General features: G+C 47.8%; 2 protein-coding genes across 3 annotated transcripts; one reads left to right on the top strand and one right to left on the bottom strand.

Moving 5' to 3' along the window:
- The first annotated feature begins 2,242 nt into the window (after positions 1–2,242).
- acot13 (acyl-CoA thioesterase 13) lies at positions 2,243–5,003 on the top strand. 2 transcript variants are annotated; one of them, XM_029656143.2, is made up of 3 exons: positions 2,243–2,337; positions 3,655–3,839; positions 4,514–5,003. In XM_029656143.2, exons 1-3 carry the CDS (start codon positions 2,263–2,265, stop codon positions 4,668–4,670), a joined length of 417 nt encoding a protein of 138 aa, XP_029512003.1. In that variant the 5' UTR covers positions 2,243–2,262; the 3' UTR covers positions 4,671–5,003. The 2 variants fall into 2 exon arrangements, with proteins under 2 accessions (XP_029512003.1, XP_029512002.1); XM_029656142.2 differs by lacking the exon at positions 2,243–2,337 and adding an exon at positions 3,106–3,268.
- Positions 4,994–26,811, bottom strand: lg4h6orf62 (linkage group 4 C6orf62 homolog). Its single transcript, XM_065018067.1, has 5 exons — positions 25,079–26,811; positions 24,581–24,757; positions 17,912–18,037; positions 14,690–14,824; positions 4,994–6,625 (listed from the first exon to the last, which is right to left on the bottom strand). The coding sequence occupies exons 1-5, from the start codon at positions 25,205–25,207 to the stop codon at positions 6,500–6,502; spliced, it is 693 nt and encodes a 230-aa protein (XP_064874139.1). The 5' UTR covers positions 25,208–26,811; the 3' UTR covers positions 4,994–6,499.

The following is a 26,811-nucleotide window of genomic DNA, read 5'->3' as shown; positions in this document are numbered from 1 at the left end:
AGGTGTATTAACAGATATATTAACATATAGGTGTATTAACATATAGGTGTATTAACAGATATATTAACATATAGGTGTATTAACATATAGGTGTATTAACAGATATATTAACATATAGGTGTATTAACATATAGGTGTATTAACATATAGGTGTATTAACATATAGGTATATTAACATATAGGTGTATTAACATATATATTAACATATAGGTGTATTAACATATAGGTGTATTAACAGATATATTAACATATAGGTGTATTAACATATAGGTGTATTAACAGATATATTAACATATAGGTGTATTAACATATAGGTGTATTAACAGATATATTAACATATAGGTGTATTAACATATAGGTGTATTAACAGATATATTAACATATAGGTGTATTAACATATATATTAACATATAGGTGTATTAACATATAGGTGTATTAACATATAGGTATATTAATATATATATTAACATATAGGTGTATTAACATATAGGTGTATTAACATATAGGTGTATTAATAGATATATTAACATATAGGTGTATTAATAGATATATTAACATATAGGTGTATTAACATATAGGTATATTAATATATATATTAACATATAGGTGTATTAACAGATATATTAACATATAGGTATATTAACAGATATATTAACATATAGGTATATTAACATATAGGTATATTAATATATAGGTATATTAATATATATATTAACATATAGGTGTATTAACAGATATATTAACATATAGGTGTATTAACATATAGGTATATTAATATATATATTAACATATAGGTGTATTAACATATAGGTGTATTAACATATAGGTATATTAATATATATATTAACATATAGGTGTATTAACATATAGGTGTATTAATAGATATATTAACATATAGGTGTATTAATAGATATATTAACATATAGGTGTATTAACATATAGGTGTATTAATATATATATTAACATATAGGTGTATTAACATATAGGTGTATTAACATATAGGTGTATTAATAGATATATTAACATATAGGTGTATTAATAGATATATTAACATATAGGTGTATTAACAGATATATTAACATATAGGTGTATTAATAGATATATTAACATATAGGTGTATTAACAGATATATTAACATATAGGTGTATTAATAGATATATTAACATATAGGTGTATTAACAGATATATTAACATATAGGTGTATTAATAGATATATTAACATATAGGTGTATTAACAGATATATTAACATATAGGTGTATTAACATATAGGTATATTAATATATATATTAACATAGAGGTGTATTAACATATAGGTGTATTAATAGATATATTAACATATAGGTGTATTAACATATAGGTGTATTAACATATAGGTGTATTAACAGATATATTAACATATAGGTGTATTAACATAGGTGTATTAACAGATAGGTGTATTAACAGATATATTAACATATAGGTGTATTAACAGATATATTAACATATAGGTGTATTAACATATAGGTGTATTAATAGATATATTAACATATAGGTGTATTAACATATAGGTGTATTAACATATAGGTGTATTAACAGATATATTAACATATAGGTGTATTAATAGATATATTAACATATAGGTGTATTAACAGATATATTAACATATAGGTGTATTAATAGATATATTAACATATAGGTGTATTAATAGATATATTAACATATAGGTGTATTAACAGATATATTAACATATAGGTGTATTAATAGATATATTAACATATAGGTGTATTAACATATAGGTGTATTAACATATAGGTGTATTAATAGATATATTAACATATAGGTGTATTAACAGATATATTAACATATAGGTGTATTAATAGATATATTAACATATAGGTGTATTAACAGATATATTAACATATAGGTGTATTAACATATAGGTGTATTAATAGATATATTAACATATAGGTGTATTAATAGATATATTAACATATAGGTGTATTAACAGATATATTAACATATAGGTGTATTAATAGATATATTAACATATAGGTGTATTAACAGATATATTAACATATAGGTGTATTAATAGATATATTAACATATAGGTGTATTAACAGATATATTAACATATAGGTGTATTAACATATAGGTGTATTAATAGATATATTAACATATAGGTGTATTAACATATAGGTGTATTAACATATAGGTGTATTAACATATAGTACTGGTTCGAGCCCGGGTATGGGCGAGGGGACGGTCTAAAGTTATACTGTTACATGGGCACAAACCCACCATCGCTGGACAGGCAGGACTGGAATAAAGTGACGAGTCGCGGTTTTGTCTCACCAGAGGTAATGGTCGGATTCGCGTCTATCGTCAAAGGAATGAGCGTCACACCGAGTCCTGTACTCTGTACTCATCTATCATGGTGTTTATTTTGCTATTCATCGATAGCAGAATCTATACATGATTGACATAACAATTAAAACAGTTCTGAGGCCTGAAAACGTCGGACAAACTTTATTGGAGTGAATACATAACTAACCACAAACGAGACTGTGGGGACAAAATTAAAAACAAATACTATTGGCAACACACTGGATAGTATACGAACAGTTTCGTACGAAGGAAAGGGGCACTAATAAAAATTGGACTGATATGAGCTAGTTAGACCTCCATTTCCCCGTCATTTTCAGCACGGCAACGTTAGTGTTGAGCCACGGAGCTGAAGAATCCTGTAACGGGCAGGAACTCATCACAGAGAAGTCCTCGTTTCTTCTGAAGTCGACATAGACTTGGAAATATTACTAATCGTTTCTCTATTTCATGGCGATGCTTATATCTTGTTAGAAGCGACGCAAAAGGTATTTTAGATGAGTGTTGTTGTTGAAGCTCTGACACCACTTAAGAGCTGTGTGAGAGTCTAAATAGTCCGGGTTGACGCAAAGATCTGGCTAGTTATGTAGAAATATGTAGAATATGTAAATATGTAGAAAATGAACACGAACTCTTTCAATATAATATGACACTTTCATATGCGAGTAAATAAATGCATAATCATGCCCAATAAATATTAAATCAAAGCGGAACATTGTTTAACTGTATGATATCCGGAAGATTTAGCTATCGGAACAGTTTCCTGTTTGGAGGAAAATCTACTTTTATCAAGTTGACATTGAACACAGTCAGCATTAAAACATGGTTTCTCTGTCTTTAAACTCGTTAAAAACAATTATGCGGGCGATGGTGGACAGTCCGGGGTTTGATCGAGTTTTAAGTAAGGTATGTCACATTTTACGAGTTACTGTACAAGAGACGTGTACTGTGAGCACCGGAGGTTGCTTCCCAAATCCACCTACCTTGACAGGCTTGTTGTGTATGTGGGAAAACAAGTGTTTTCACGACACCCCTTACATTTTATCTCGTTACCTTGAGTGAATCTCAATTTTATTTTTCTCGATTTCTCACGTCCTCCCTCGTGTCCTTCTCGATGCACATCGGAGCAGAATATTTGAGGTTCCTCTAAATGCATTTTGAGGAAAGTAGAGGACACAAGGAAATACAATTGAGATTTACCCCTAGTCTTGCAACTCTTGGGACATATTTACAGTGCCCTCTTCTTTAATTGATCCAAGGGATAATTAATGACTGGTTGTCCGTTCCCCCAGGTGGACATTGTAACAGCCAGCCCAGGGAAAGTGGTGTGTGAGTTTAAAGTGGAAGAGGAGCACACAAACCGAGGGGGCACCCTTCACGGGGGTCTGACGGCAACACTGGTCGACGTCATCTCCACCACTGCCATCATGTACACGGAACGGGGAGCACCCGGTGTCAGCGTGGACATGAACATCACGTGAGTTTTATACGTCAATTACAGTGGCTGGGTGACACATGGGGAATGTAGCCTGGTCTCAGATCTATTTGTGCGGTTTGGTATGATGGCACAAAGACTGGTACCCAGGCTTGATAATATACTTGTAAAATAAACATAATGCATGTGCTCTATTCTATGTAGAGCTGTTTTGGTTGTCTAGTCTTGGGCTGAGCCCGAACTCTCTAGGCCTCTACAAGTCACACACTGTAATAGGTGAAGGAGTAGAGAGTAGCCTGTTGTCAAAACACTGAAAAGGAAAATCTCTGTCTGAAAATAGCACCCTAGGGCTCTGGTCTAAAGTGCACAAAGGGGTTACGTTTAGGGCACAACCTAGGGCTCTGGTCTAAAGTGCACAAAGGGGTTCCGTTTAGGACACAGGCTAGGGCTCTGGTCTAAAGTGCACAAAGGGGTTCCGTTTAGGACACAGGCTAGGGCTCTGGTCTAAAGTGCACAAAGGGGTTCCGTTTAGGACACAACCTAGGGCTCTGGTGTAAAGTGCACAAAGGGGTTCCGTTTAGGACACAACCTAGGGCTCTGGTCTAAAGTGCACAAAGGGGTTCCGTTTAGGACACAACCTAGGGCTCTGGTCTAAAGTGCACAAAGGGGTTCCGTTTAGGACACAGCCACTGAATGGACCAACTGTTTCCCGACAGGTACATGAATGCTGCCAAGATGGGCGAGGACGTGCTGATCACAGCCACAGTGTTGAAGCAAGGACGGACCCTGGCGTTCGCTACTGTCGACCTCACTAGCAAAGCCTCTGGGAAACTCATCGCACAAGGAAGACACACAAAGCACCTTGGGAGCTAGATCAGCTGCTCGGTCTAGGGTGATGTTGCCCCTGTACACTGGTCTTGGGTCAGTCTAGCACCCCCCCCAAATGGTTAAGATTTGGGGGGCTGATCCTAGATCTGTACCTTCCCCCCCATCAGCAAATTGTGAATGATCATACTGCTGCTGTGATGCTGTCCAGTCTGTGGGGTGAAGAAACGTCACTATTGTGAAACTGTGTCAGTAAATTGTTCTTTACCCCACAACAGGCTTGCTAAATAATAATAATAATTTTTCTGCATTGTCATTCTGCCGTAAATATATAACACTGTGTTTACACACAAATAAAACGCACCAGGAAATACTTTCAAATGTTACATTGTATTGGGATTTGTTCAGCCGTGTTGATTTCTAGATGCATTTAAAAAATTAAAAAAAAAAAAAAAGGAAGAATAGACTCAAATAACCTTTTAAAATAGAACATATTGAATCAACAAAGAAAACCCTCAATTAAATGTACTGACTGATTTTCCCCCCCAGCAAAGCAAGCAACAACAAAACAAAAACCACCCCCCATTTTACATTTTATAAGCACTGCAACAATTAGTCCCCTTTGGGATACTATCGAATTAAAGGAATATAAACAGGTGACGGTCCCATTTAATTAACTCCACAACCTGTTCCGTTGTTAGGTACATTCATTCTGCAAACAACACCCATGCCAACCCCCACCCAGAAACAAACAACACCCATGCCAACCCCCACCCAGAAACAAACAACACCCATGCCAACCCCCACCCAGAAACAAACAACACCCATGCCAACCCCCACCCTAGAAACAAACATCACATTTCAGTAGCTCGAATGGCTTTGCGTGATAACAACCTTCCAACACAATAAAACACCATGCGATTCACCGTCTGTCTTGACAACTTCCTCCCATCAGTTCCCAACTCCAGATCAGACCAACGGTGTTCCTGGTATATTTCACAGGAAAAGGAAATGAACCCAGAAAGGAAATAACCAGCCAACATTAAACAAGTGTGGCTTAAAAAAAATATATATATATATAAAAAAAAAATATGGAAATACCTACACCAAATGATTTGACAAACACTCCTTCACCTTTTATCTTCGCTTTACAGGGGACGTTTTAACGCCACCTAGGCTGACCCGTCATAGATGGTAGCTAGTCCTTCTAGAGCACCCCCCCCCTCTTCCTCCCCAGGTATGTTTCCCTCTAACCCAAGCTTTTATCTAGGCTGACCCGTCATAGATGGTAGCTAGTCCTTCTAGAACACCCCCCCCTCTTCCTCCCCAGGTATGTTTTCCATCTAACCCAAGATTTTGAAATGATAGAAGCTTTTCCAATCTGTTATGACATGGTTTACAATGTGTCCAGCAGAGACAGAGGACCCCTGTGAACATCGTAATAAAAACAACCTGTGATGGCTTTTGATCCTGCTTGGTAGCAACATGAAGAGTTCCTGCTCTGTGTCGTTGACAGTGCGGCTCCATGGGGATGGGGGGGAGATAACCAACCACTCAAAATCAATGTTCGTGCAGGTTCAAAATAAACAGAAACAACAAGATGGATGGTGGAGGGAGGGTGGATAAAAAGGTAGAACCAATCCAAAAACTGCTAGGAGGAGGAAGCTTGGTAGGTAAGGAAAAACAAAATACAGATTTTTATTTATTTTTTAAAATTAGCTTCAGGACGATGGAAAAACTTAACAAACAAGAGACCCAAGCAGCAGTTCTATTCAATGGAAGGAAGGATGTGTGGTGGATGAGATCAACTTGCTTCAGTGGCTTAGGGGTTAAGTCTTCCTTGTGTTGTGGGTGGAAGCCATGGAGGCCGGCTGGGCCTAGTCGGGCATGTACGGGAGGAGATGGTCTTCGATGTCTCCAACGCCCCAGCACGTTAGCTGGTCCTGGGGCAGGTACAGGCAAAGGCTGCACAACTTAAAAACTGTGGCCTTGGTTTTAGGAGTCTGACAGGGGAGAAAGAAGGGATGACAAGAGAAAACATGGTTGACAATAGGGGAGAAGAGGGGAGACAACGGGGAGGGGAGACAATGGGGGAGAAGAGGGGGACGGGGGAAGAGGGGGACAACGGGGAGGGGGACAACGGGGAGAAGAGGGGAGACAACGGGGAGAAGAGGGGGACAACGGGGAGAAGAGGGGGACAACGGGAGGGAGGGGGACAACGGAGGAGGGGGGGGAGAAATGGGGGAGGGGGAAGAGGGGGACAACGGGAGAAGAACAACGGGGAGAAGAGGGGGACAACGGGGGGAGACAAAGAGGGGGACAACGGGGAGAAGAGGGGGGACAAGGGGAGGGGGACAACGGGGAGAAGAGGGGGACAACGGGGAGAAGACAAGGGGGAGAGACAACGGGGGAGAAGGGGAGGGGGACACGGGGGAGGGGGGGACAACGGGGGAGGGGGAGAGGGGTGACAACGGGGAGAAGAGGGGTGACAACGGGGGAGAAGAGGGGAGACAACGGGGGAGAAGAGGGGGACAACGGGGGGGGGACAACGGGGAGAAGAGGGGGACAACGGGGGAGAAGAGGGGGACAACGGGGGAGAAGATAGAATCTATTAGGGGAGATAAGGGAGAAGAGGGGAGAATAGGGGGACAACGGGGGAGGGAGGGGTCCAACGGGGACAGAGGGGGACCGGGGAGAAGAGGGGGACAACGGGGAGACAACATGGGAGAAGAGGGGGACAACGGAGGAGGGGGAGAGGGGAGACAACGGGGGAGAAAACCATTGGGACGGGGAGAAGAGGGGGACAGGGGAGACATTGACGGGGAGAAAGGGGGAACGGAGGAGGGGGCACGGGGAGAAGGGGGGGGGACAACGGGGGGAGAAGAGGGGAGACAACTGGGGAGAAGAGGGGGACAACGGGGAGAAGAGGGGGACAACTGGGGAGAAAGGGGAGACAACGGGGAGGGGAGACAACGGGGAGAAGAGGGGAGACAACGGGGAGAAGAAAAACCGGGAGAGAAGAGGGGGACAACTGGGGAGAAGAGGGGAGACAACGGGGGAGAAGAGGGGAGACAACGGGGAGCAGAGGGGGACTGGGGAGAAACCAGGTGACTTTATCGGGGAGAAGAGGGGTGACAACGGGGAGAGAAGAGGGGAGAAGAGGGGGACAACGGGGAGAAGAGGGGGACAACGGGGAGAAAATCAAGGGGAGACCATAGAATCTATTAATAATAAGTCATTTCACTAATATATTTAAATTCTAGTTCATTTAAAACATTGTCCCTAACCCAGAGACCTTTGTCTGAATGATCACTTTAAACCTAGATTAATTAAGCCTTTCCCAAAAAATTGTGACTGGTGCAGTGGTGACAGGTTAGCATTGAGGGGAGAAGGAATGCCACAATTGAGTGTATTTTATCTGGGGTTAAAATCCAGGTGTATATTACTCTTGGGGTTAAAATCCAGGTGTATCTCTTACTCTGGGGGTTAAAATCCAGGTGTATCTCTTACTCTGGGGTTAAAATGATAATTAAGTGGGGTTAAAATCCAGGTGTATCTCTTATTTGGGGTTAAAATCCAGGTGTATCTTTTGTCTTAACTGGGGTTAAAATCCAGGGTATCTCTTACTCTGGGGTTAAAATCCAGGTGTATCTCTTACCTGGGGTTAAAATCCAGGTGTATCTCTTATGCTGGGGTTAAAACAGGTGTCTTACTCTGGGGTTAAAATCCAGGTGTATCTCTTACTCTGGGGTTAAAATCCAGGTGTATCTCTTACTCTGGGGTTAAAATCCAGGTGTATCTCTTACTCTGGGGTTAAAATCCAGGTGTATCTCTTACTCTGGGGGTTAAAATCCAGGTGTATCTCTTACTCTGGGGGTTAAAATCCAGGTGTATCTATTACTCTGGTTACACCCAATTATAAACCTAGTTTTAAATGAATCCTAGTTCATTTAAAATCATTCCTCTAACCCAAGCTTAGTTTTCACTTTAAACCTAGATTAATTAAGCCTGTTGCTCAAAAAAATATGAATTTAGATCGGAGATTAATTCTAAACTGCCACTTGAGGTGTTTTATCTGATCAAATGAGAGGCATATCTACTGTTGAGACCAAAACGAGTTCCTTACAGAATAATTAAAGACAGGTTCAATCCTGTTGAGTTTTAATGATAATTAAGTCATTATTAGTAGACTATAACAATTGAATTGGGGGTTTATGATATGCCCAGCCTTGGTACGAATGCTGTTGTGTGTAACATGCTGTAACGGGTCTGATAACAGTAACGTTGGACTGAAGTTGCATTAACGTTAGTTTTAACGTACATTATAGGCATTGATATTCACCAGTTATTTAGGCTGACTAAATATTGGTGGGTCAAGGTGTCTGTCATCATAGGGGATATGGAGAGGGGCAAACTGCCGGGGAATCATCTCGCATATCTTCTGGGTGATAGGATCAATTCCCAAGGACGGAGCCCCCCCCCCTCTACGGTCTGAAATAGCCCCCTAGGACGGAGCCCCCCTCCCCGGTCTGAAATAGCCCCCAGGACGGAGCCCCCCTCCCCCTCTCCGGTCTGAAATAGCCCCCTAGGACGGAGCCCCCTCCCCCTCTACGGTCTGAAATAGCCCCTAGGACGGAGCCCCCCCCACCCCCTCTCCGGTCTGTAATAGCCCCTAGGACGGAGCCCCCACCCCCTCTCCGGTCTGAAATAGCCCCTAGGACGGAGCCTCCCCACCCCCTCTACGGTCTGAAATAGCCCCCAAGGACGGAGCCCCCCACCCCCTCTACGGTCTGAAATAGCCCCCTAGGACGGAGCCCCTCCCCCTCTACGGTCTGAAATAGCCCCCAGGACGGAGCCCCCCCACCCCCTCTACGGTCTGAAATAGCCCCAAGGACGGAGCCCCCTCTACGGTCTGAAATAGCCCCTAGGACGGAGCCCCCCACCCCCTCTCCGGTCTGAAATAGCCCCAAGGACGGAGCCCCCCACCCCCTCTACGGTCTGAAATAGCCCCCAAGGACGGAGCCCCCCCCACGGTCTGAAATAGCCCCTAGGACGGAGCCCCCTCCCCCACCCCCTCTACGGTCTGTAATAGCCCCCAAGGACGGAGCCCCCACCCCCTCTACGGTCTGAAATAGCCCCCAAGGACGGAGCCCCCTCTACGGTCTGAAATAGCCCCCTCTACGGTCTGTAATAGCCCCCAGACGGAGCCCCCCCACCCCCTCTACGGTCTGTAATAGCCCCCAAGGACGGAGCCCCCCCCCCCCCCCCACCCCCTCTACGGTCTGAAATAGCCCCCAAGGACGGAGCCCCCACCCCCTCTACGGTCTGAAATAGCCCCCTAGGACGGAGCCCCCCCCCACCCCCTCTACGGTCTGAAATAGCCCCCTAGGACGGAGCCCCCTCCGGTCTGTAATAGCCCCTAGGACGGAGCCCCCGGTCTGTAATAGCCCCCTAGGACGGAGCCCCCCACCCCCCCTCTACGGTCTGAAATAGCCCCCTAGGACGGAGCCCCCACCCCCTCTACGGTCTGAAATAGCCCCCTAGGACGGAGCCCCCCCACCCCCTCTACGGTCTGAAATAGCCCCTAGACGGAGCCCCCCTCTACGGTCTGAAATAGCCCCTAGGACGGAGCCCCCCTCTACGGTCTGAAATAGCCCCCTAGGACGGAGCCCCCCACCCCCTCTACGGTCTGAAATAGCCCCCTAGGACGGAGCCCCCCACCCCCTCACGGTCTGAAATAGCCCCCTAGGACGGAGCCCCCCACCCCCTCTACGGTCTGAAATAGCCCCCTAGGACGGAGCCCCCCACCCCCTCTACGGTCTGAAATAGCCCCCTAGGACGGAGCCCCCCCCTCACGGTCTGAAATAGCCCCTAGGACGGAGCCCCCTCCCCTCTACGGTCTGAAATAGCCCCTAGGACGGAGCCACCCCCCACCCCTCCTCGGTCTGAAATAGCCCCCTAGGACGGAGCCCCCCCCCCCTCCTCGGTCTGAAATAGCCCCTAGGACGGAGCCCCCTCCTTGGTCTGTAATAGCCCCTAGGACGGAGCCCCCCCCCCTCTACGGTCTGAAATAGCCCCCAAGGACGGAGCCCCACCCCCCTCTACGGTCTGAAATAGCCCCTAGGACGGAGCCCCCCACCCCCCCTCCTACGGTCTGAAATAGCCCCTAGGACGGAGTCCCCCCCCCCCCTCTACGGTCTGAAATAGCCCCCTAGGACGGAGCCCCCTCCCCTCTACGGTCTGAAATAGCCCCCAAGGACGGAGCCCCACCCCCCCTCTACGGTCTGAAATAGCCCCTAGGACGGAGCCACCCCCACCCCCTCTACGGTCTGAAATAGCCCCCTAGGACGGAGCCCCCTCCTCCTCCTCGGTCTGAAATAGCCCCCTAGGACGGAGCCCCCCCTCCTCGGTCTGAAATAGCCCCTAGGACGGAGCCCCCCCCCCCTCCTCGGTCTGAAATAGCCCCCTAGGACGGAGCCCCCCCTCCTCGGTCTGAAATAGCCCCTAGGACGGAGCCCCCACCCCCCTACGGTCTGAAATAGCCCCCTAGGACGGAGCCCCCCCCCCTCGGTCTGAAATAGCCCCTAGGACGGAGCTCCCCCTCAGGTCTGAAATAGCCCCCTAGGACGGAGCCCCCCCCCCTCTACGGTCTGAAATAGCCCCTAGGACGGAGCCCCCCCCCTCTACGGTCTGAAATAGCCCCCTAGGACGGAGCCTCCCCCCCTCCTCGGTCTGAAATAGCCCCTAGGACGGAGCCACCCCCACCCCCTCCTCGGTCTGAAATAGCCCCTAGGACGGAGCCCCCCTCTACGGTCTGAAATAGCCCCCTAGGACGGAGCCCCCCCTCGGTCTGAAATAGCCCCCTAGGACGGAGCCCCCCTACGGTCTGAAATAGCCCCCTAGGACGGAGCCCCCTCTACGGTCTGAAATAGCCCCCTAGGACGGAGCCCCCCCCTCCTCGGTCTGAAATAGCCCCTAGGACGGAGCCCCCCCTCTACGGTCTGAAATAGCCCCTAGGACGGAGCCCCCCCCCTACGGTCTGAAATAGCCCCAGGACGGAGCCCCCCCTCCTCGGTCTGAAATAGCCCCCTAGGACGGAGCCCCCTCCTCGGTCTGAAATAGCCCCCAGGACGGAGCCCCCTCCTCGGTCTGAAATAGCCCCCTAGGACGGAGCCCCCCTCCTCGGTCTGAAATAGCCCCTAGGACGGAGCCCCCCCTCCTCGGTCTGAAATAGCCCCCTAGGACGGAGCCCCCCCCTCCTCGGTCTGAAATAGCCCCTAGGACGGAGCCACCCCTCCTCGGTCTGAAATAGCCCCCTAGGACGGAGCCCCCCCTCGGTCTGAAATAGCCCCTAGGACGGAGCCCCCCTCTACGGTCTGAAATAGCCCCCTAGGACGGAGCCCCCTCTACGGTCTGAAATAGCCCCCTAGGACGGAGCCCCCTCGGTCTGAAATAGCCCCTAGGACGGAGCCCCCCTCTACGGTCTGAAATAGCCCCTAGGACGGAGCCCCCCTCCTACGGTCTGAAATAGCCCCCTAGGACGGAGCCCCCCTCCTCGGTCTGAAATAGCCCCCAGGACGGAGCCCCCTCCTCGGTCTGAAATAGCCCCTAGGACGGAGCCCCCCCTCCTCGGTCTGAAATAGCCCCCTAGGACGGAGCCCCCCCCTCCTCGGTCTGAAATAGCCCCCAGGACGGAGCCCCCTCTACGGTCTGAAATAGCCCCTAGGACGGAGCCATCCCCCTCCTCGGTCTGAAATAGCCCCTAGGACGGAGCCCCCCTCCTCGGTCTGAAATAGCCCCCTAGGACGGAGCCCCCTCCTCGGTCTGAAATAGCCCCCTAGGACGGAGCCCCCCTCCTCGGTCTGAAATAGCCCCCTAGGACGGAGTCCCCCCCCTCCTCGGTCTGAAATAGCCCCCTAGACGGAGCCCCCCCTCCTCGGTCTGAAATAGCCCCTAGGACGGAGCCACCCCCGCCTCTACGGTCTGAAATAGCCCCTAGGACGGAGCCCCCCCCTCGGTCTGAAATAGCCCCCTAGGACGGAGCCCCCTCTACGGTCTGAAATAGCCCCTAGGACGGAGCCCCCCCTCTCGGTCTGAAATAGCCCCCTAGACGGAGCCCCCCTCCTCGGTCTGAAATAGCCCCCTAGGACGGAGCCCCCCTCCTCGGTCTGAAATAGCCCCCTAGGACGGAGCCCCCCCTCCTCGGTCTGAAATAGCCCCTAGGACGGAGCCCCCTCCTCGGTCTGAAATAGCCCCCTAGGACGGAGCCCCCCCCCCCTCCTCGGTCTGAAATAGCCCCCTAGGACGGAGCCCCCTCCTCGGTCTGAAATAGCCCCCTAGGACGGAGCCACCCCCCCTCCTCGGTCTGAAATAGCCCCTAGGACGGAGCCCCCTCCTCGGTCTGTAATAGCCCCCTAGGACGGAGCCACCCCCCTCCTCGGTCTGAAATAGCCCCCTAGACGGAGCCCCCCCTCCTCGGTCTGTAATAGCCCCCTAGGACGGAGCCACCCCCCCTCCTCGGTCTGAAATAGCCCCTAGGACGGAGCCACCCCCTCCTCGGTCTGAAATAGCCCCTAGGACGGAGCCACCCCCCCTCCTCGGTCTGTAATAGCCCCTAGGACGGAGCCACCCCCCTCCTCGGTCTGAAATAGCCCCCTAGGACGGAGCCCCCCTCCTCGGTCTGAAATAGCCCCTAGGACGGAGCCACCCCCCCTCCTCGGTCTGAAATAGCCCCCTAGGACGGAGCCTCCCCCTCCTCGGTCTGTAATAGCCCCCTAGGACGGAGCCACCCCCCCCCTCGGTCTGAAATAGCCCCCGCCTCTCCTCTGCTGCATCCTTTGAAGATTTTTTGATTTGTCCACCTTTCATCCGATTTGGTTCCCTCGTCTCTTTAAATCCGTGTCGATCCGGGGTGGCTCCTTCCATCTTTTTGACATTTTTTTTTTTTGTCGTCTTGTCTTTTTAAAAATCCTCCGGTACGTTCCTAAATTCCTCCATCATCTCCTACGAGAGGTTTTTTTCCTTTCTTTCATAAGCGGAGAAATGTGATCTTATTTGACGTGTCATGATCAGGTGGCTAGCGCACAAATAATAAAACGTAATGACAATAATAAATGACATTGTATGCTAAGCTATAGCTTGGTTTATAAAACTAGCTAGCTACAGTTGCTAACAAATGACCCGTTTTCTGTCTAGTACTGGCAAGTAACAGATTTAATTTCAAATCAACCAACCTTGACCGATGCAGTAGTTTCAACGTTACATTGTCATTATTTTATCCAAGAGCAGAAACCTCGTGGTCTCATTTTGTCAAGTAGGCTAGCTACTTCGTTTCAACTCCAAACCTCCACATAGTGGTAACACGAATGTGTCACTAATCACAGTTTTACTGATCCAGATTTAGAATTAAGAGGTGGCAACACTTCTCTGATGAATTATTAAACTAGATTTACAAAACCTAGATCAGCTCTAATCCTAGATGAATTTAAATTCATGTTGGTGCAACCCCACCCTCAGGCCCAGATGGATCAACAGCTGTCTGGAGCTAAAGCAAGAGAGATGTGACCCCCCACCCCACCCTACTCCCTATATAGGTCACCACGTCTGACCAGAGCCCCGTGGGTGGTATATAGAGCCCCGTGGGTGGTCTGACCAGAGCCCCGTGGGTGGTATACAGAGCCCCGTGGGTGGTATACAGAGCCCCGTGGGTGGTATACAGAGCCCCGTGGGTGGTATACAGAGCCCCGTGGGTGGTATACAGAGCCCCGCGGGTGGTCTGACCAGAGCCCCGCGGGTGGTACAGAGCCCCGCGGGTGGTATACAGAGCCCCGCGGGTGGTATACAGAGCCCCGCGGGTGGTATACAGAGCCCCGCGGGTGGTATACAGAGCCAGCGGGTGGTAACAGAGCCCTGACCTGTAAGTGCTGTCCATAAAGAGGAAGACCCTGAGCGGGTGGTATACAGAGCCCCGCGGGTGGTATACAGAGCCCCGCGGGTGGTATACAGAGCCCTGCGGGTGGTATACAGAGCCCCGCGGGTGGTAAGCTCAGCGGTGTGAACAGACTGACCTGTAAGTGCTGTCGGTCCATAAAGAGGAAGACCGACTGAGTCGGGTTGTTCATAACCATACCAGCCTTGTCCCTCCGGCCGATAGCGTGCAACAACTGCTTCTCGTAGTCTCCATGATGAAACTCAAACTTGGCCTGTGGATAAACAAAACACAAACATATTGGATACCACACTTAATAAAAACGTTCACCACGACTGGCCCTCAACGTAACAGTACATGGACGTTCACCACGACTGGCCCTCAACGTAACAGTACATGGACGTTCACCACGACTGGCCCTCAACGTAACAGTACATGGACGTTCACCACGACTGGCCCTCAACGTAACAGTACATGGACGTTCACCACGACTGGCCCTCAACGTAACAGTACATGGACGTTCACCACGACTGGCCCTCAACGTAACAGTACATGGACGTTCACCACGACTGGCCCTCAACGTAACAGTACATGGACGTTCACCACGACTGGCCCTCAACGTAACAGTACATGGACGTTCACCACGACTGGCCCTCAACGTAACAGTACATGGACGTTCACCACGACTGGGCAACCCGTTCAACTGGCCCTCAACAGTACATGGACGTTCACCACATGGCCCTCAACGTAACTCACCACCACGACTGGCCCTCAACGTAACAGTACATGGACGACGACTGGCCCTCAACGTAACAGTACATGGACGCGTTCACCACGACTGGCCCTCAACGTAACAGTACATGGGACGCCCTCACCATGGACGCGTCACCACGACTGGCCCTCAACGTAACAGTACATGGACGTTCACCACGACTGGCCCTCAACGTAACAGTACATGGACGCTCACCACGACTGGCCCTCAACGTAACAGTACATGGACGTTCACCACGACTGGCCCTCAACGTAACAGTACATGGACGTTCACCACGACTGGCCCTCAACGCATGGACCTCAACTGGCCCTCAACGTAACAGTACATGGACGTTCACCACGACTGGCCCTCAACGTAACAGTACATGGACGTTCACCACGACTGGCCCTCAACGTAATGGGACGTTCACCACGACTGGCCCTCAACGTAACAGTACATGGACGTTCACCACGACTGGCCCTCAACGTAACAGTACATGGACGTTCACCACGACTGGCCCTCAACGTAACAGTACATGGACGTTCACCACGACTGGCCCTCAACGAACATGGACGTTCACCACGAGCCCTCAACGTAACAGTACATGGACGTTACGACTGGCCCTCAACGTAACAGACATGGACGTTCACCACGACTGGTCAACCAGTACATGGTTCACCAGACTGGTAACAGTACATGGACGACGAGGCCCTCAACGTAACAGTACATGGACGTTCACCACGTGGCCCTCAACGTAACAGTACATGGACGGGCCCTCAACGTAACAGTACATGGGTAGCCTCAACGTAACAGTGGACGTTCAGACGACTGGCCCTCAACGTAACAGAGGGGCGTTCACCACGACTGGCCCTCAACGTAACAGTACAGCCTCACCACGTGGCCCTCAACGTAACAGTATGGACGACTGGCCCTCAAGTAACAGTACATGGACGTTCAGGACTGGCCCTCAACGTAACAGTACATGGACGTTCAGAGGAGGCCCTCAACGTAGCATGGACGTTCACCACGACTGGTTAGTACTGAATACGACTTGAATATGAGGAGGAAGGTAGCCTAGTGGTTAGAGTGGAGGGGCCGTAGGTAGCCTAGTGGTTAGAGTGTAGAGGAGGCAGGTAGCCTAGTGGTTAGAGTGGAGGGGCCGTAGGTAGCCTAGTGGTTAGAGTGGAGGGGCCGTAGGTAGCCTAGTGGTTAGAGTGTAGAGGAGGCAGGTAGCCTAGTGGTTAGAGTGTAGGGGAGGCAGGTAGCCTAGTGGTTAGAGTGTAGAGGTGGCAGGTAGTCTAGTGGTTAGAGTGTAGAGGCGGCAGGTAGTCTAGTGGTTAGAGTGTAGAGGCGGCAGGTAGTCTAGTGGTTAGAGTGTAGAGGCGGCAGGTAGCCTAGTGGTTAGAGTGTAGAGGCGGCAGGTAGCCTAGTGGTTAGAGTGTAGAGGCGGCAGGTAGTCTAGTGGTTAGAGTGTAGAGGAGGCAGGTAGCCTAGTGGTTAGAGTGTAGAGGCGGCAGGTAGCCTAGTGGTTAGAGTGTAGAGGAGGCAGGTAGTCTAGTGGTTAGAGTGTAGAGGCGGCAGGGTAGTCTAGTGGTTAGAGTGTAGAGGCGGCAGGGTAGTCTAGTGGTTAGAGTGTAGAGGCGGCAGGTAGCCTAGTGGTTAGAGTGTAGAGGGGGCAGGTAGTCTATTGGTTAGAGTGTAGAGGTGGCAGGTAGCCTAGTGGTTAGATTGGAGTGGCGGCAGGTAGCCTAGTGGCTAGAGTGGAGGGGCGGCAGGTAGACTAGTGGTTAGAGTGTAGAGGCGGCAGGGTAGCCTAGTGGTTAGAGTGGAGGGGCGGCAGGTAGCCTAGTGGCTAGAGTGGAGGGGCGGCAGGTAGACTAGTGGTTAGAGTGTAGAGGAGGCAGGTAGTCTAGTGGTTAGAGTGTAGAGGAGGCAGGTAGCCTAGTGGTTAGAGTGTAGAGGAGGCAGGTAGCCTAGTGGTTAGAGTGTAGAGGGGGCAGGTAGCCTAGTGGTTAGAGTGTAGAGGAGGCAGGTAGTCTAGTGGTTAGAGTGTAGAGGCGGCAGGTAGCCTAGTGGTTAGATCGGAGTGGCGGCAGGTAGCCTAGTGGCTAGAGTGGAGGGGCGGCAGGTAGACTAGTGGTTAGAGTGTAGAGGCGGCAGGGTAGCCTAGTGGTTAGAGTGGAGGGGCGGCAGGTAGCCTAGTGGCTAGAGTGGAGGGGCGGCAGGTAGACTAGTGGTTAGAGTGGAGGGGCGGCAGGTAGCCTAGTGGCTAGAGTGGAGGGGCGGCAGGTAGACTAGTGGTTAGAGTGTAGAGGTGGCAGGTAGACTAGTGGTTAGAGTGGAGGGGCGGCAGGTAGACTAGTGGTTAGAGCGTTGGACTAATAACTGAAAGGTTAGAAGATCGAATCCCCAAACCGACAAGGTAAAAATCTGTCGTTCTGCCCCACTGTTCCTAGGCCGTCGTTGAAAACGAGAACATGTTCTTAACTGACTTGCCTGGTTAAATAAAAGGTCAAATAAAAATAATATATATATTACATTTGAATTCAGGGGCGTAGTGAATAGGACCCAGGTGTGTAGCTATTTGATGAAGGAAGCTAAACGTTTTACCTGAACAGGCCTGAAGGGTTCTTCCTCGGCCCCCTTCCATCTGGAGAACAAGAGACAGACTATCTTCTCTATGTCGTTGCGCGGCCACAGGATGAAGTCCATCTCCTGGGTGCATCCTATGACATCCTGCAGCAACAACAACAACAACAACAAGAGCAACGACACAGTCAATAAACAGCACGTCACCTACCGACACAGGGCTCTGGTCCAAAGGACTGTGTCACCAGCTGGGTTCCCGTCCAATTTAGCCACAGATTTCCATGTGAATTATTCAAACACCAGTGGTGCGTCTCCACCAAACTGACCTGATGCTGATAAAAATCAGTGTGCGATGACATAGTGCACAAAACAAATGGCATAGTGCACAAAACAAATGACATAGTGCACAAAACAAATGACATATAAGCTCTGAAGCTCATGTGTTCACATTTAACGATATGGACAGTTGTCACAAAAACTGTTGTGTTAAATAGTAAACTATTCAGACCACGTGCTAGTCTAACGGCAGTCGGGCATCGAACTCATCAACATGCACTTTCACCACCACGTGGTGTTCATCGTAACTTATTTCATCTGTAGGCTAATAAACGGCACGGTTTCCCCGAGCAGGGCGGGAAATGAACACCAGCCAGTAGTGTACAGACAGCCAGGTCACTGTCAGTGTCTCCCCGAGGACAACAGACAACGTGGCAGGCTGGCTGAAGCGCTGCAATGCGAGTCGTGCTAGTAGAAATGAGGAACATTCATTGTTGACATTGTTGGATTGAAAATATACCTATTCATGTCACCGAGGGAGTGCTGAGGTTTAGAGTATGTGGGTATAGGAGGAAGGTATAGTGGAAGGTCTACACCAGAAGGTAATGGGTATAGGAGGAAGGTATATAGTGGAGGGTCTACACCAGAAGGTAATGGGTATCTGTAGGAGGAAGGTATATAGTGGAGGGTCTACACCAGAAGGTAATGGGTATCTGTAGGAGGAAGGTATATAGTGGAGGGTCTACACCAGAAGGTAATGGGTATAGGAGGAAGGTATATAGTGGAGGGTCTACACCAGAAGGTAATGGGTATAGGAGGAAGGTATATAGTGGAGGGTCTACACCAGAAGGTAATGGGTATAGGAGGAAGGTATATAGTGGAGGGTCTACACCAGAAGGTAATGGGTATAGGAGGAAGGTATATAGTGGAGGGTCTACACCAGAAGGTAATGGGTATAGGAGGAAGGTATATAGTGGAGGGTCTACACCAGAAGGTAATGGGTATAGGAGGAAGGTATATAGTGGAGGGTCTACACCAGAAGGTAATGGGTATAGGAGGAAGGTAATGGAGGGTCTACACCAGAAGGTAATGGGTATCTATAGGAGGAAGGTATATAGTGGAGGGTCTACACCAGAAGGTAATGGGTATAGGAGGAAGGTATATAGTGGAGGGTCTACAGAAGGTAATGGGTATCCAGAAGGTAATGGGTATAGGAGGAAGGTATATAGTGGAGGGTCTACACCAGAAGGTAATGGGTATAGGAGGAAGGTATATAGTGGAGGGTCTACACCAGAAGGTAATGGGTATAGGAGGAAGGTATATAGTGGAGGGTCTACACCAGAAGGTAATGGGTATAGGAGGAAGGTATATAGTGGAGGGTCTACACCAGAAGGTAATGGGTATAGGAGGAAGGTATATAGTGGAGGGTCTACACCAGAAGGTAATGGGTATAGGAGGAAGGTATATAGTGGAGGGTCTACACCAGAAGGTAATGGGTATAGGAGGAAGGTATATAGTGGAGGGTCTACACCAGAAGGTAATGGGTATAGGAGGAAGGTATATAGTGGAGGGTCTACACCAGAAGGTAATGGGTATAGGAGGAAGGTATATAGTGGAGGGTCTACACCAGAAGGTAATGGGTATAGGAGGAAGGTATATAGTAGAGGGTCTACACCAGAAGGTAATGGGTATAGGAGGAAGGTATATAGTGGAGGGTCTACACCAGAAGGTAATGGGTATAGGAGGAAGGTATATAGTGGAGGGTCTACACCAGAAGGTAATGGGTATAGGGAAGGTATATAGTGGAGGGTCTACACCAGAAGGTAATGGGTAGGAGGAAGGTATCTACACCAGAAGGTAATGGAGGGTCTACACCAGAAGGTAATAGGAGGAAGGTATATAGTGGAGGGTACCAGAAGGTAATATAGTGGAGGAAGGTATATAGTGGAGGGTCTACACCAGAAGGTAATGGGTATCTGTAGGAGGAAGGTATATAGTAGAGGGTCTACACCAGAAGGTAATGGGTATAGGAGGAAGGTATATAGTGGAGGGTCTACACCAGAAGGTAATGGGTATAGGAGGAAGGTATATAGTGGAGGGTCTACACCAGAAGGTAATGGAGGGTAGAAGGTAATGGGAGGAAGGTATATAGTGGAGGGTCTACACCAGAAGGTAATAGGAGGAAGGGTGGAGGGTCTGTAATGGGGAGGAGGAAGGTATATAGTGGAGGGTCTACACCAGGAAGGTAATGGGTATCTGTAGGAGGAAGGTATATAGTGGAGGGTCTACACCAGCAGGTAATGGGTATCTGTAGGAGGAAGGTATATAGTGGAGGGTCTACACCAGAAGGTAATGGGTATCTATAGGAGGAAGGTATAGTGGAGGGTCTACACCAGAAGGTAATGGGTATAGGAGGAAGGTATATAGTAGAGGGTCTACACCAGAAGGTATGGTTATGGTTATAGGAGGAAGGTATCTATAGGAGGAATATAGTAGAGGGTCTACACCAGAAGGTAATGAAGGTATCTATAGGAGGAAGGTATAGTGGAGGGTCTACACCAGAAGGTAATGGGTATAGGAGGAAGGTATATAGTAGAGGGTCTACACCAGAAGGTAATGGTTATAGGAGGAAGGTAATATAGGAGGAGGGTCTACACCAGAAGGTAATGGGTATCTGTAGGAGGGAAGGAAGGTATATAGTGGAGGGTCTACACCAGAAGGTAATGGGTATCTGTAGGAGGAAGGTATATAGTGGAGGGTCTACACCAGAAGGTAATGGGTATAGGAGGAAGGTATATAGTGGAGGGTCTACACCAGAAGGTAATGGGTATCTGTAGGAGGAAGGTATATAGTGGAGGGTCTACACCAGAAGGTAATGGGTATAGGAGGAAGGTATATAGGAGGAAGGTGGAGGGTCTACACCAGAAGGTAATGGGTATCTGTAGGAGGAAGGTATATAGAGGAGGGTCTACACCAGAAGGTAATGGGTATAGGAGGAAGGTATATAGTGGAGGGTCTACACCAGAAGGTAATGGGTATCTGTAGGAGGAAGGTATATAGTGGAGGGTCTACACCAGAAGGTAATGGGTATAGGAGGAAGGTATATAGTGGAGGGTCTACACCAGAAGGTAATGGGTATAGGAGGAAGGTATATAGTGGAGGGTCTACACCAGAAGGTAATGGGTATAGGAGGATGGGTATCTGTAGGAGGAAGGTATATATATAGTAGAGGGTCTACACCAGAAGGTAATGGGTATCTGTAGGAGGAAGGTATATAGTGGAGGGTCTACACCAGAAGGTAATGGTTATAGGAGGAAGGTATAGTGGAAGGTCTACACCAGAAGGTAATGGGTATAGGAGGAAGGTATATAGTAGAGGGTCTACACCAGAAGGTAATGGTTATAGGAGGAAGGTATATAGTGGAGGGTCTACACCAGAAGGTAATGGGTATCTATAGGAGGAAGGTATATAGTGGAGGGTCTACACCAGAAGGTAATGGGTATCTGTAGGAGGAAGTTATATAGTGGAGGGTCAGATGGGTAGGAGGAGACTCAGCCAGAGGGTAATCAGGGGTATCTCAGTAGGAGGAAGGTATATAGTAGAGGGGTCTAGGAGGAGACACCAGAGGGTAATGGGTATCTGTAGGAGGAAGGTATATAGTGGAAGGTCTACAGATGGGTAGGAGGAGACTCAGCCAGAAGGTAATGGGTATAGGAGGAAGGTTAAATATAGGGTGGAGGGTCTACAGCCAGAAGGTAATGGGTATAGGAGGAGGAGTTAAGCTAGGAGGAGACTCTGCCTAGAGGTATATAGTGGAGGGTCTACACCAGCAGGTAATCAGGGGTACAGATGGGTAGCCTATGAGGAAGATATATAGTGGATGGGTCTACACCAGAAGGTAATGGGTATAGGAGGAAATATCAGGGCTTATAGTAGAGGGTCTACACCAGAAGGTAATGGGTATAGGAGGAAGGTATAAGGAGAGGTGGAGGGTCTACACCAGTTAAATATCAGGGCTTGTACAATGGGTAGGAGGAGATAGGAGGAAGGTATATAGTGGAGGTTAAATATCAGGGGTCTAGGAGGAGACACCAGAAGGTAAATATCAGGGCTTGTACAGATAGGAGGAAGGTTAAATATATAGATGTAGGAGGAGCACTATCAGGGCTTGTACAGATTGGAATGTGTTGAGTACATGGGGGAAGTGATTATCAGGGCTTGTACGGCAGGCATTGATAAGGGGAGGAGACTCAGAGAGACATGGATTACTGATGAAGGGGGTTGAGGTCAGGTCACAGGGCTTGTACAGATGGGAGAAATAAAAGTTTATGGCCAGATATCACTTGGTTAAATATCCTGCCTGAGGAGAGTTAAATATCAGCGAAGATAGGAGGAGACAATGTTTGTACAGATGGGTAGGAGGAGACTCAGCCTTGTACAGATGGGTAGGAGGAGAGGAGAGGTTAAATATCAGGGCTTGTACAGATGGGTAGGAGGAGACTCGGCCCTAAGGAGAGGTTAAATATCAGGGCTTGTACAGATGGGTAGGAGGAGACTCAGCCTATGAGGAGAGGTTAAATATCAGGGCTTGTACAGATGGGTAGGAGGAGACTCGGCCTATAAGGAGAGGTTAAATATCAGGGCTTGTACAGATGGGTTGGAGGAGACTCAGCCTATGAGGAGAGGTTAAATATCAGGGCTTGTACAGATGGGTTGGAGGAGACTCAGCCTATGAGAGGTTAAATATCAGGGCTTGTACAGATGGGTAGGAGGAGACTCAGCCTATGAGAGGTTAAATATCAGGGCTTGTACAGATGGGTAGGAGGAGACTCAGCCTATGAGAGGTTAAATATCAGGGCTTGTACAGATGGGTTGGAGGAGACTCAGCCTATGAGAGGTTAAATATCAGGGCTTGTACAGATGGGTTGGAGGAGACTCAGCCTATGAGAGGTTAAATATCAGGGCTTGTACAGATGGGTAGGAGGAGACTCAGCCTATGAGAGGTTAAATATCAGGGCTTGTACAGATGGGTAGGAGGAGACTCAGCCTATGAGGAGAGGTTAAATATCAGGGCTTGTACAGATGGGTAGGAGGAGACTCAGCCTATAAGGAGAGGTTAAATATCAGGGCTTGTACAGATGGGTAGGAGGAGACTCAGCCAGATGGGTAGGAGGAGGAGAGGTTAAATATCAGGGCTTGTACAGATGGGTAGGAGGAGACTCAGCCTAGAGGTTAAATATCAGGGCTTGTACAGATGGGTAGGAGGAGACTCAGCCTATGAGGAGAGGTTAAATATCAGGGCTTGTACAGATGGGTAGGAGGAGACTCAGCCTATGAGGAGAGGTTAAATATCAGGGCTTGTACAGATGGGTAGGAGGAGACTCAGCCTATGAGGAGAGGTTATATATCAGGGCTTGTACAGATGGGTAGGAGGAGACTCAGCCTATGAGGAGAGGTTAAATATCAGGGCTTGTACAGATGGGTAGGAGGAGACTCGGCCTATAAGGAGAGGTTAAATATCAGGGCTTGTACAGATGGGTAGGAGGAGAGGTTAAATATCAGGGCTTGTACAGATGGGTAGGAGGAGAGGTTATATATCAGGGCTTGTACAGATGGGTAGGAGGAGAGGTTATATATCAGGGCTTGTACAGATGGGTAGGAGGAGACTCAGCCTATAAGGAGAGGTTAAATATCAGGGCTTGTACAGATGGGTAGGAGGAGACTCAGCCTATGAGGAGAGGTTAAATATCAGGGCTTGTACAGATGGGTAGGAGGAGACTCAGCCTATGAGGAGAGGTTAAATATCAGGGCTTGTACAGATGGGTAGGAGGAGACTCAGCCTATGAGGAGAGGTTAAATATCAGGGCTTGTACAGATGGGTAGGAGGAGACTCAGCCTATGAGGAGAGGTTATATATCAGGGCTCAGCCTATGAGGAGAGGTTATATATCAGGGCTCAGCCTATGAGGAGAGGTTATATATCAGGGCTCAGCCTATGAGGAGAGGTTATATATCACTCAGCCTATGAGGAGAGGTTATATATCAGGGCTCAGCCTATGAGGAGAGGTTATATATCAGGGCTCGGCCTATAAGGAGAGGTTATATATCAGGGCTCGGCCTATAAGGAGAGGTTATATATCAGGGCTCGGCCTATAAGGAGAGGTTATATATCAGGGCTCGGCCTATGAGGAGAGGTTATATATCAGGGCTCGTGTGAAAATGTTTGTCTAATGCAGTTGTATTGATCCTCTGGAAAGAATAAACTTGGTTAAGCTTTCGTAACGTCCGTAGAGTTTTTAACTCTGAGAAATAGAACCTAACAACATGGAGGAAAGCCCAACTGTGCCCGTGGCGGTGTACGAACAATGGTTTTGGTAGGTTCGCCCAACGGAAGGAATCCGTGTTCCTGACTTACCCTGCGCATTGATTGGTAGCGTGGGGCGTGCAACTGCACGACATCTTTCTGCAGAAGTTCCATGGAACTCTGGAGGGAGTAGCTGGAAGCCTGCACACCTTTCAGGATGTTGTCTTCATAGTTGTTGGTCATCACTGGTACCACTTCAGCTACCTCGAACAGAGCAGACTTCTTCTTCTGAAGGAGCAGAGAGGACAGGGAAGAGACAATAACAATAACCGTGCAGACGATTTCTGCCATAGGAAGGAGCCGAAAGAGAGGACAGGGAGGAGACACGTAAGGGATACGTTGATGTCTCTGTGTCGCAGTGTGAAGGAAGTTAAGAGGTAGTTTTGTGAGCCAATTGCTAACTAGGTGTTGCCTGAGTTATACGTGCCAACGCTAGTTAGCAACTTTTTTTTCAAACTGCAAGGCAGAAACAAAATGGTCTCCACGAGTTAAATGGGACTCTGGGGAAGTAGAAAGTAGAACCTCGTTTGCTTCCTCCATAATACTCACCTTGTCCTTGAACACAAAGGCTATGTAGATCTTGAAGTCAAACTGGTCTGCCAAAGATTCCCTTTTCTTTCGAATCTGAGCACGGAGTCGATCTCTAGTTTGGTTTCTTCTCCAGGTTGGGTCCCCCATGATTAGATTTTGATGCTAGGTGTCTTCCCTAATTACAGAATATTTTTGACTATACTTTCGAGTTGTCTATATGTAGCTCGTTAGCTACCTTTTACAGAACGAGAAATCTAAATTATTCTACACTAGCTCTTTTGAAATAACTACCAACTTAAGGAGGAAACAAATGAAATAGCAAGCTATGTCATTTTGTTTATTTAAAATAGTTTATGCTCAGGAGGGGGAGCGGGGGTTCTTGAATCAATATTTGGCTACATTTGTTTTAGTAATTACTCAAGAAGCCATGCTGTGATTAAAAGTATGACATTTGAATACAGACCAAATGAACTTTAATTCTAACACATTTGCCTAGTGAAAACAAATGAGCAAATTAAAAATGAGAAGTACACCTTTTCCTTTAGGTTACTGACAACAACTACTAACAGAAAGGATAGCCATTTCCCAAACCCATACCGACACTACTTCTCGCTAGTGAAATAGGAGATTACTACACAAAACTAAAAGACAATTTTATTCGTGTCTTCTCAAACTCAAAGCTTCGTCCATGATTGACGCCGTTTTGTTTGTGTTTATTTCTCGGCAGAGACCGCGTTATGAACGTGTTCCTGAATAACTGAGGGACATATATAGAAAAGCATCATGACAAGTCAATGTGGATGCCAGAAGCCGATGGCACCAAGTTAAAACATTGAAGTTTACAGAGTATTTTAACATCTCCCGGGGTGTTTTTTAATGCCATTGAACTGGTCCGCGGCCTTGTTTACTTCCGTTGTCGATACTCATAGCGTGACTATTTTTTAGTTGACAAAGTTAAACGTGAACTAGTTAAGACTAAGCAGCATACACTTTCAACACTAACTAGTTAGTGGGTCAACTAACTAGCTACATCATTTTTATTAGTTGGATGTAATTGGAGGCCTATAGTCGTGCGGGTTAAGTTAGCTGACAAGTCCCATGTTTCGTTTTACATTTCCGCTGAGTTTCTGTCTGGCTTGTTTGGTGTTTAATGTGGAATGACTTGTCCGCTTGACTACCTAACTGTTGTATCTCGGCATTTTAAATGACATTTTGCTTCAATATCATCATGCTGGTTAGTATTCCCGTAGAGAGAACCGACTAGATTTTTACAACAATTTTTTTTTTTTTTTTATACAGACAAACAAACGTGTTTTTCGAAAAAAATAAAATAATAATAATAATTTCTTTCACCCCGTTGAAGTTGAATTATTAACTATTTATCTGCGCTGGGGTTTTTTTTTTTCGTGCTTTTCCTTCAGTCGTCACAACCACTAACTAACCTTTACATGCCATGTCAAGATAAATTGACAAACCAACTGAAATCCTCCGTTCTTTCAGAGGACACACGACGTGGGTTGTCTCCTGGTGGACCCATATTGAACGATGTTTTGTTTTTTTAAAGTAAAGTTTTTTTTTTTAAACGTATTTTTTTGTTATTCAGTTCCTTTTATGTATTCGTCGGTGTTGTCGGTAGCTAGCAGCTCGTCGTTGAACAAACCTTCCCAAAATGGCCGACCGGCGTCAGACAGCCGCACCAGAGATGTTCTCTATCTGTGGCTACACCAGAGAGGAAGCGAGAGGTCCAACTC

Source organism: Oncorhynchus nerka, linkage group LG4 (genome assembly GCF_034236695.1).
Source record: "Oncorhynchus nerka isolate Pitt River linkage group LG4, Oner_Uvic_2.0, whole genome shotgun sequence".
Lineage (NCBI taxonomy): Eukaryota > Metazoa > Chordata > Actinopteri > Salmoniformes > Salmonidae > Oncorhynchus > Oncorhynchus nerka.
This window is presented reverse-complemented; position numbering and strand designations above follow the sequence as displayed.

Coding starts and splice junctions, on each gene's coding strand:
- acot13 (XM_029656142.2), top strand. CDS start 3,185: ATGGTTTCTCTGTCTTTAAACTCGTTAAAAACAATTATGCGGGCGATG. Junction 3,269..3,654: donor TTGATCGAGTTTTAAGTAAG/GTATGTCACATT, acceptor CCGTTCCCCCAG/GTGGACATTGTAACAGCCAG. Junction 3,840..4,513: donor AGCGTGGACATGAACATCAC/GTGAGTTTTATA, acceptor GTTTCCCGACAG/GTACATGAATGCTGCCAAGA.
- lg4h6orf62 (XM_065018067.1), bottom strand. CDS start 25,207: ATGGGGGACCCAACCTGGAGAAGAAACCAAACTAGAGATCGACTCCGT. Junction 18,038..24,580: donor GCTACCAATCAATGCGCAGG/GTAAGTCAGGAA, acceptor TTGTTGCTGCAG/GATGTCATAGGATGCACCCA. Junction 6,626..14,689: donor TGGACCGACAGCACTTACAG/GTCAGTCTGTTC, acceptor CTCCCCTGTCAG/ACTCCTAAAACCAAGGCCAC.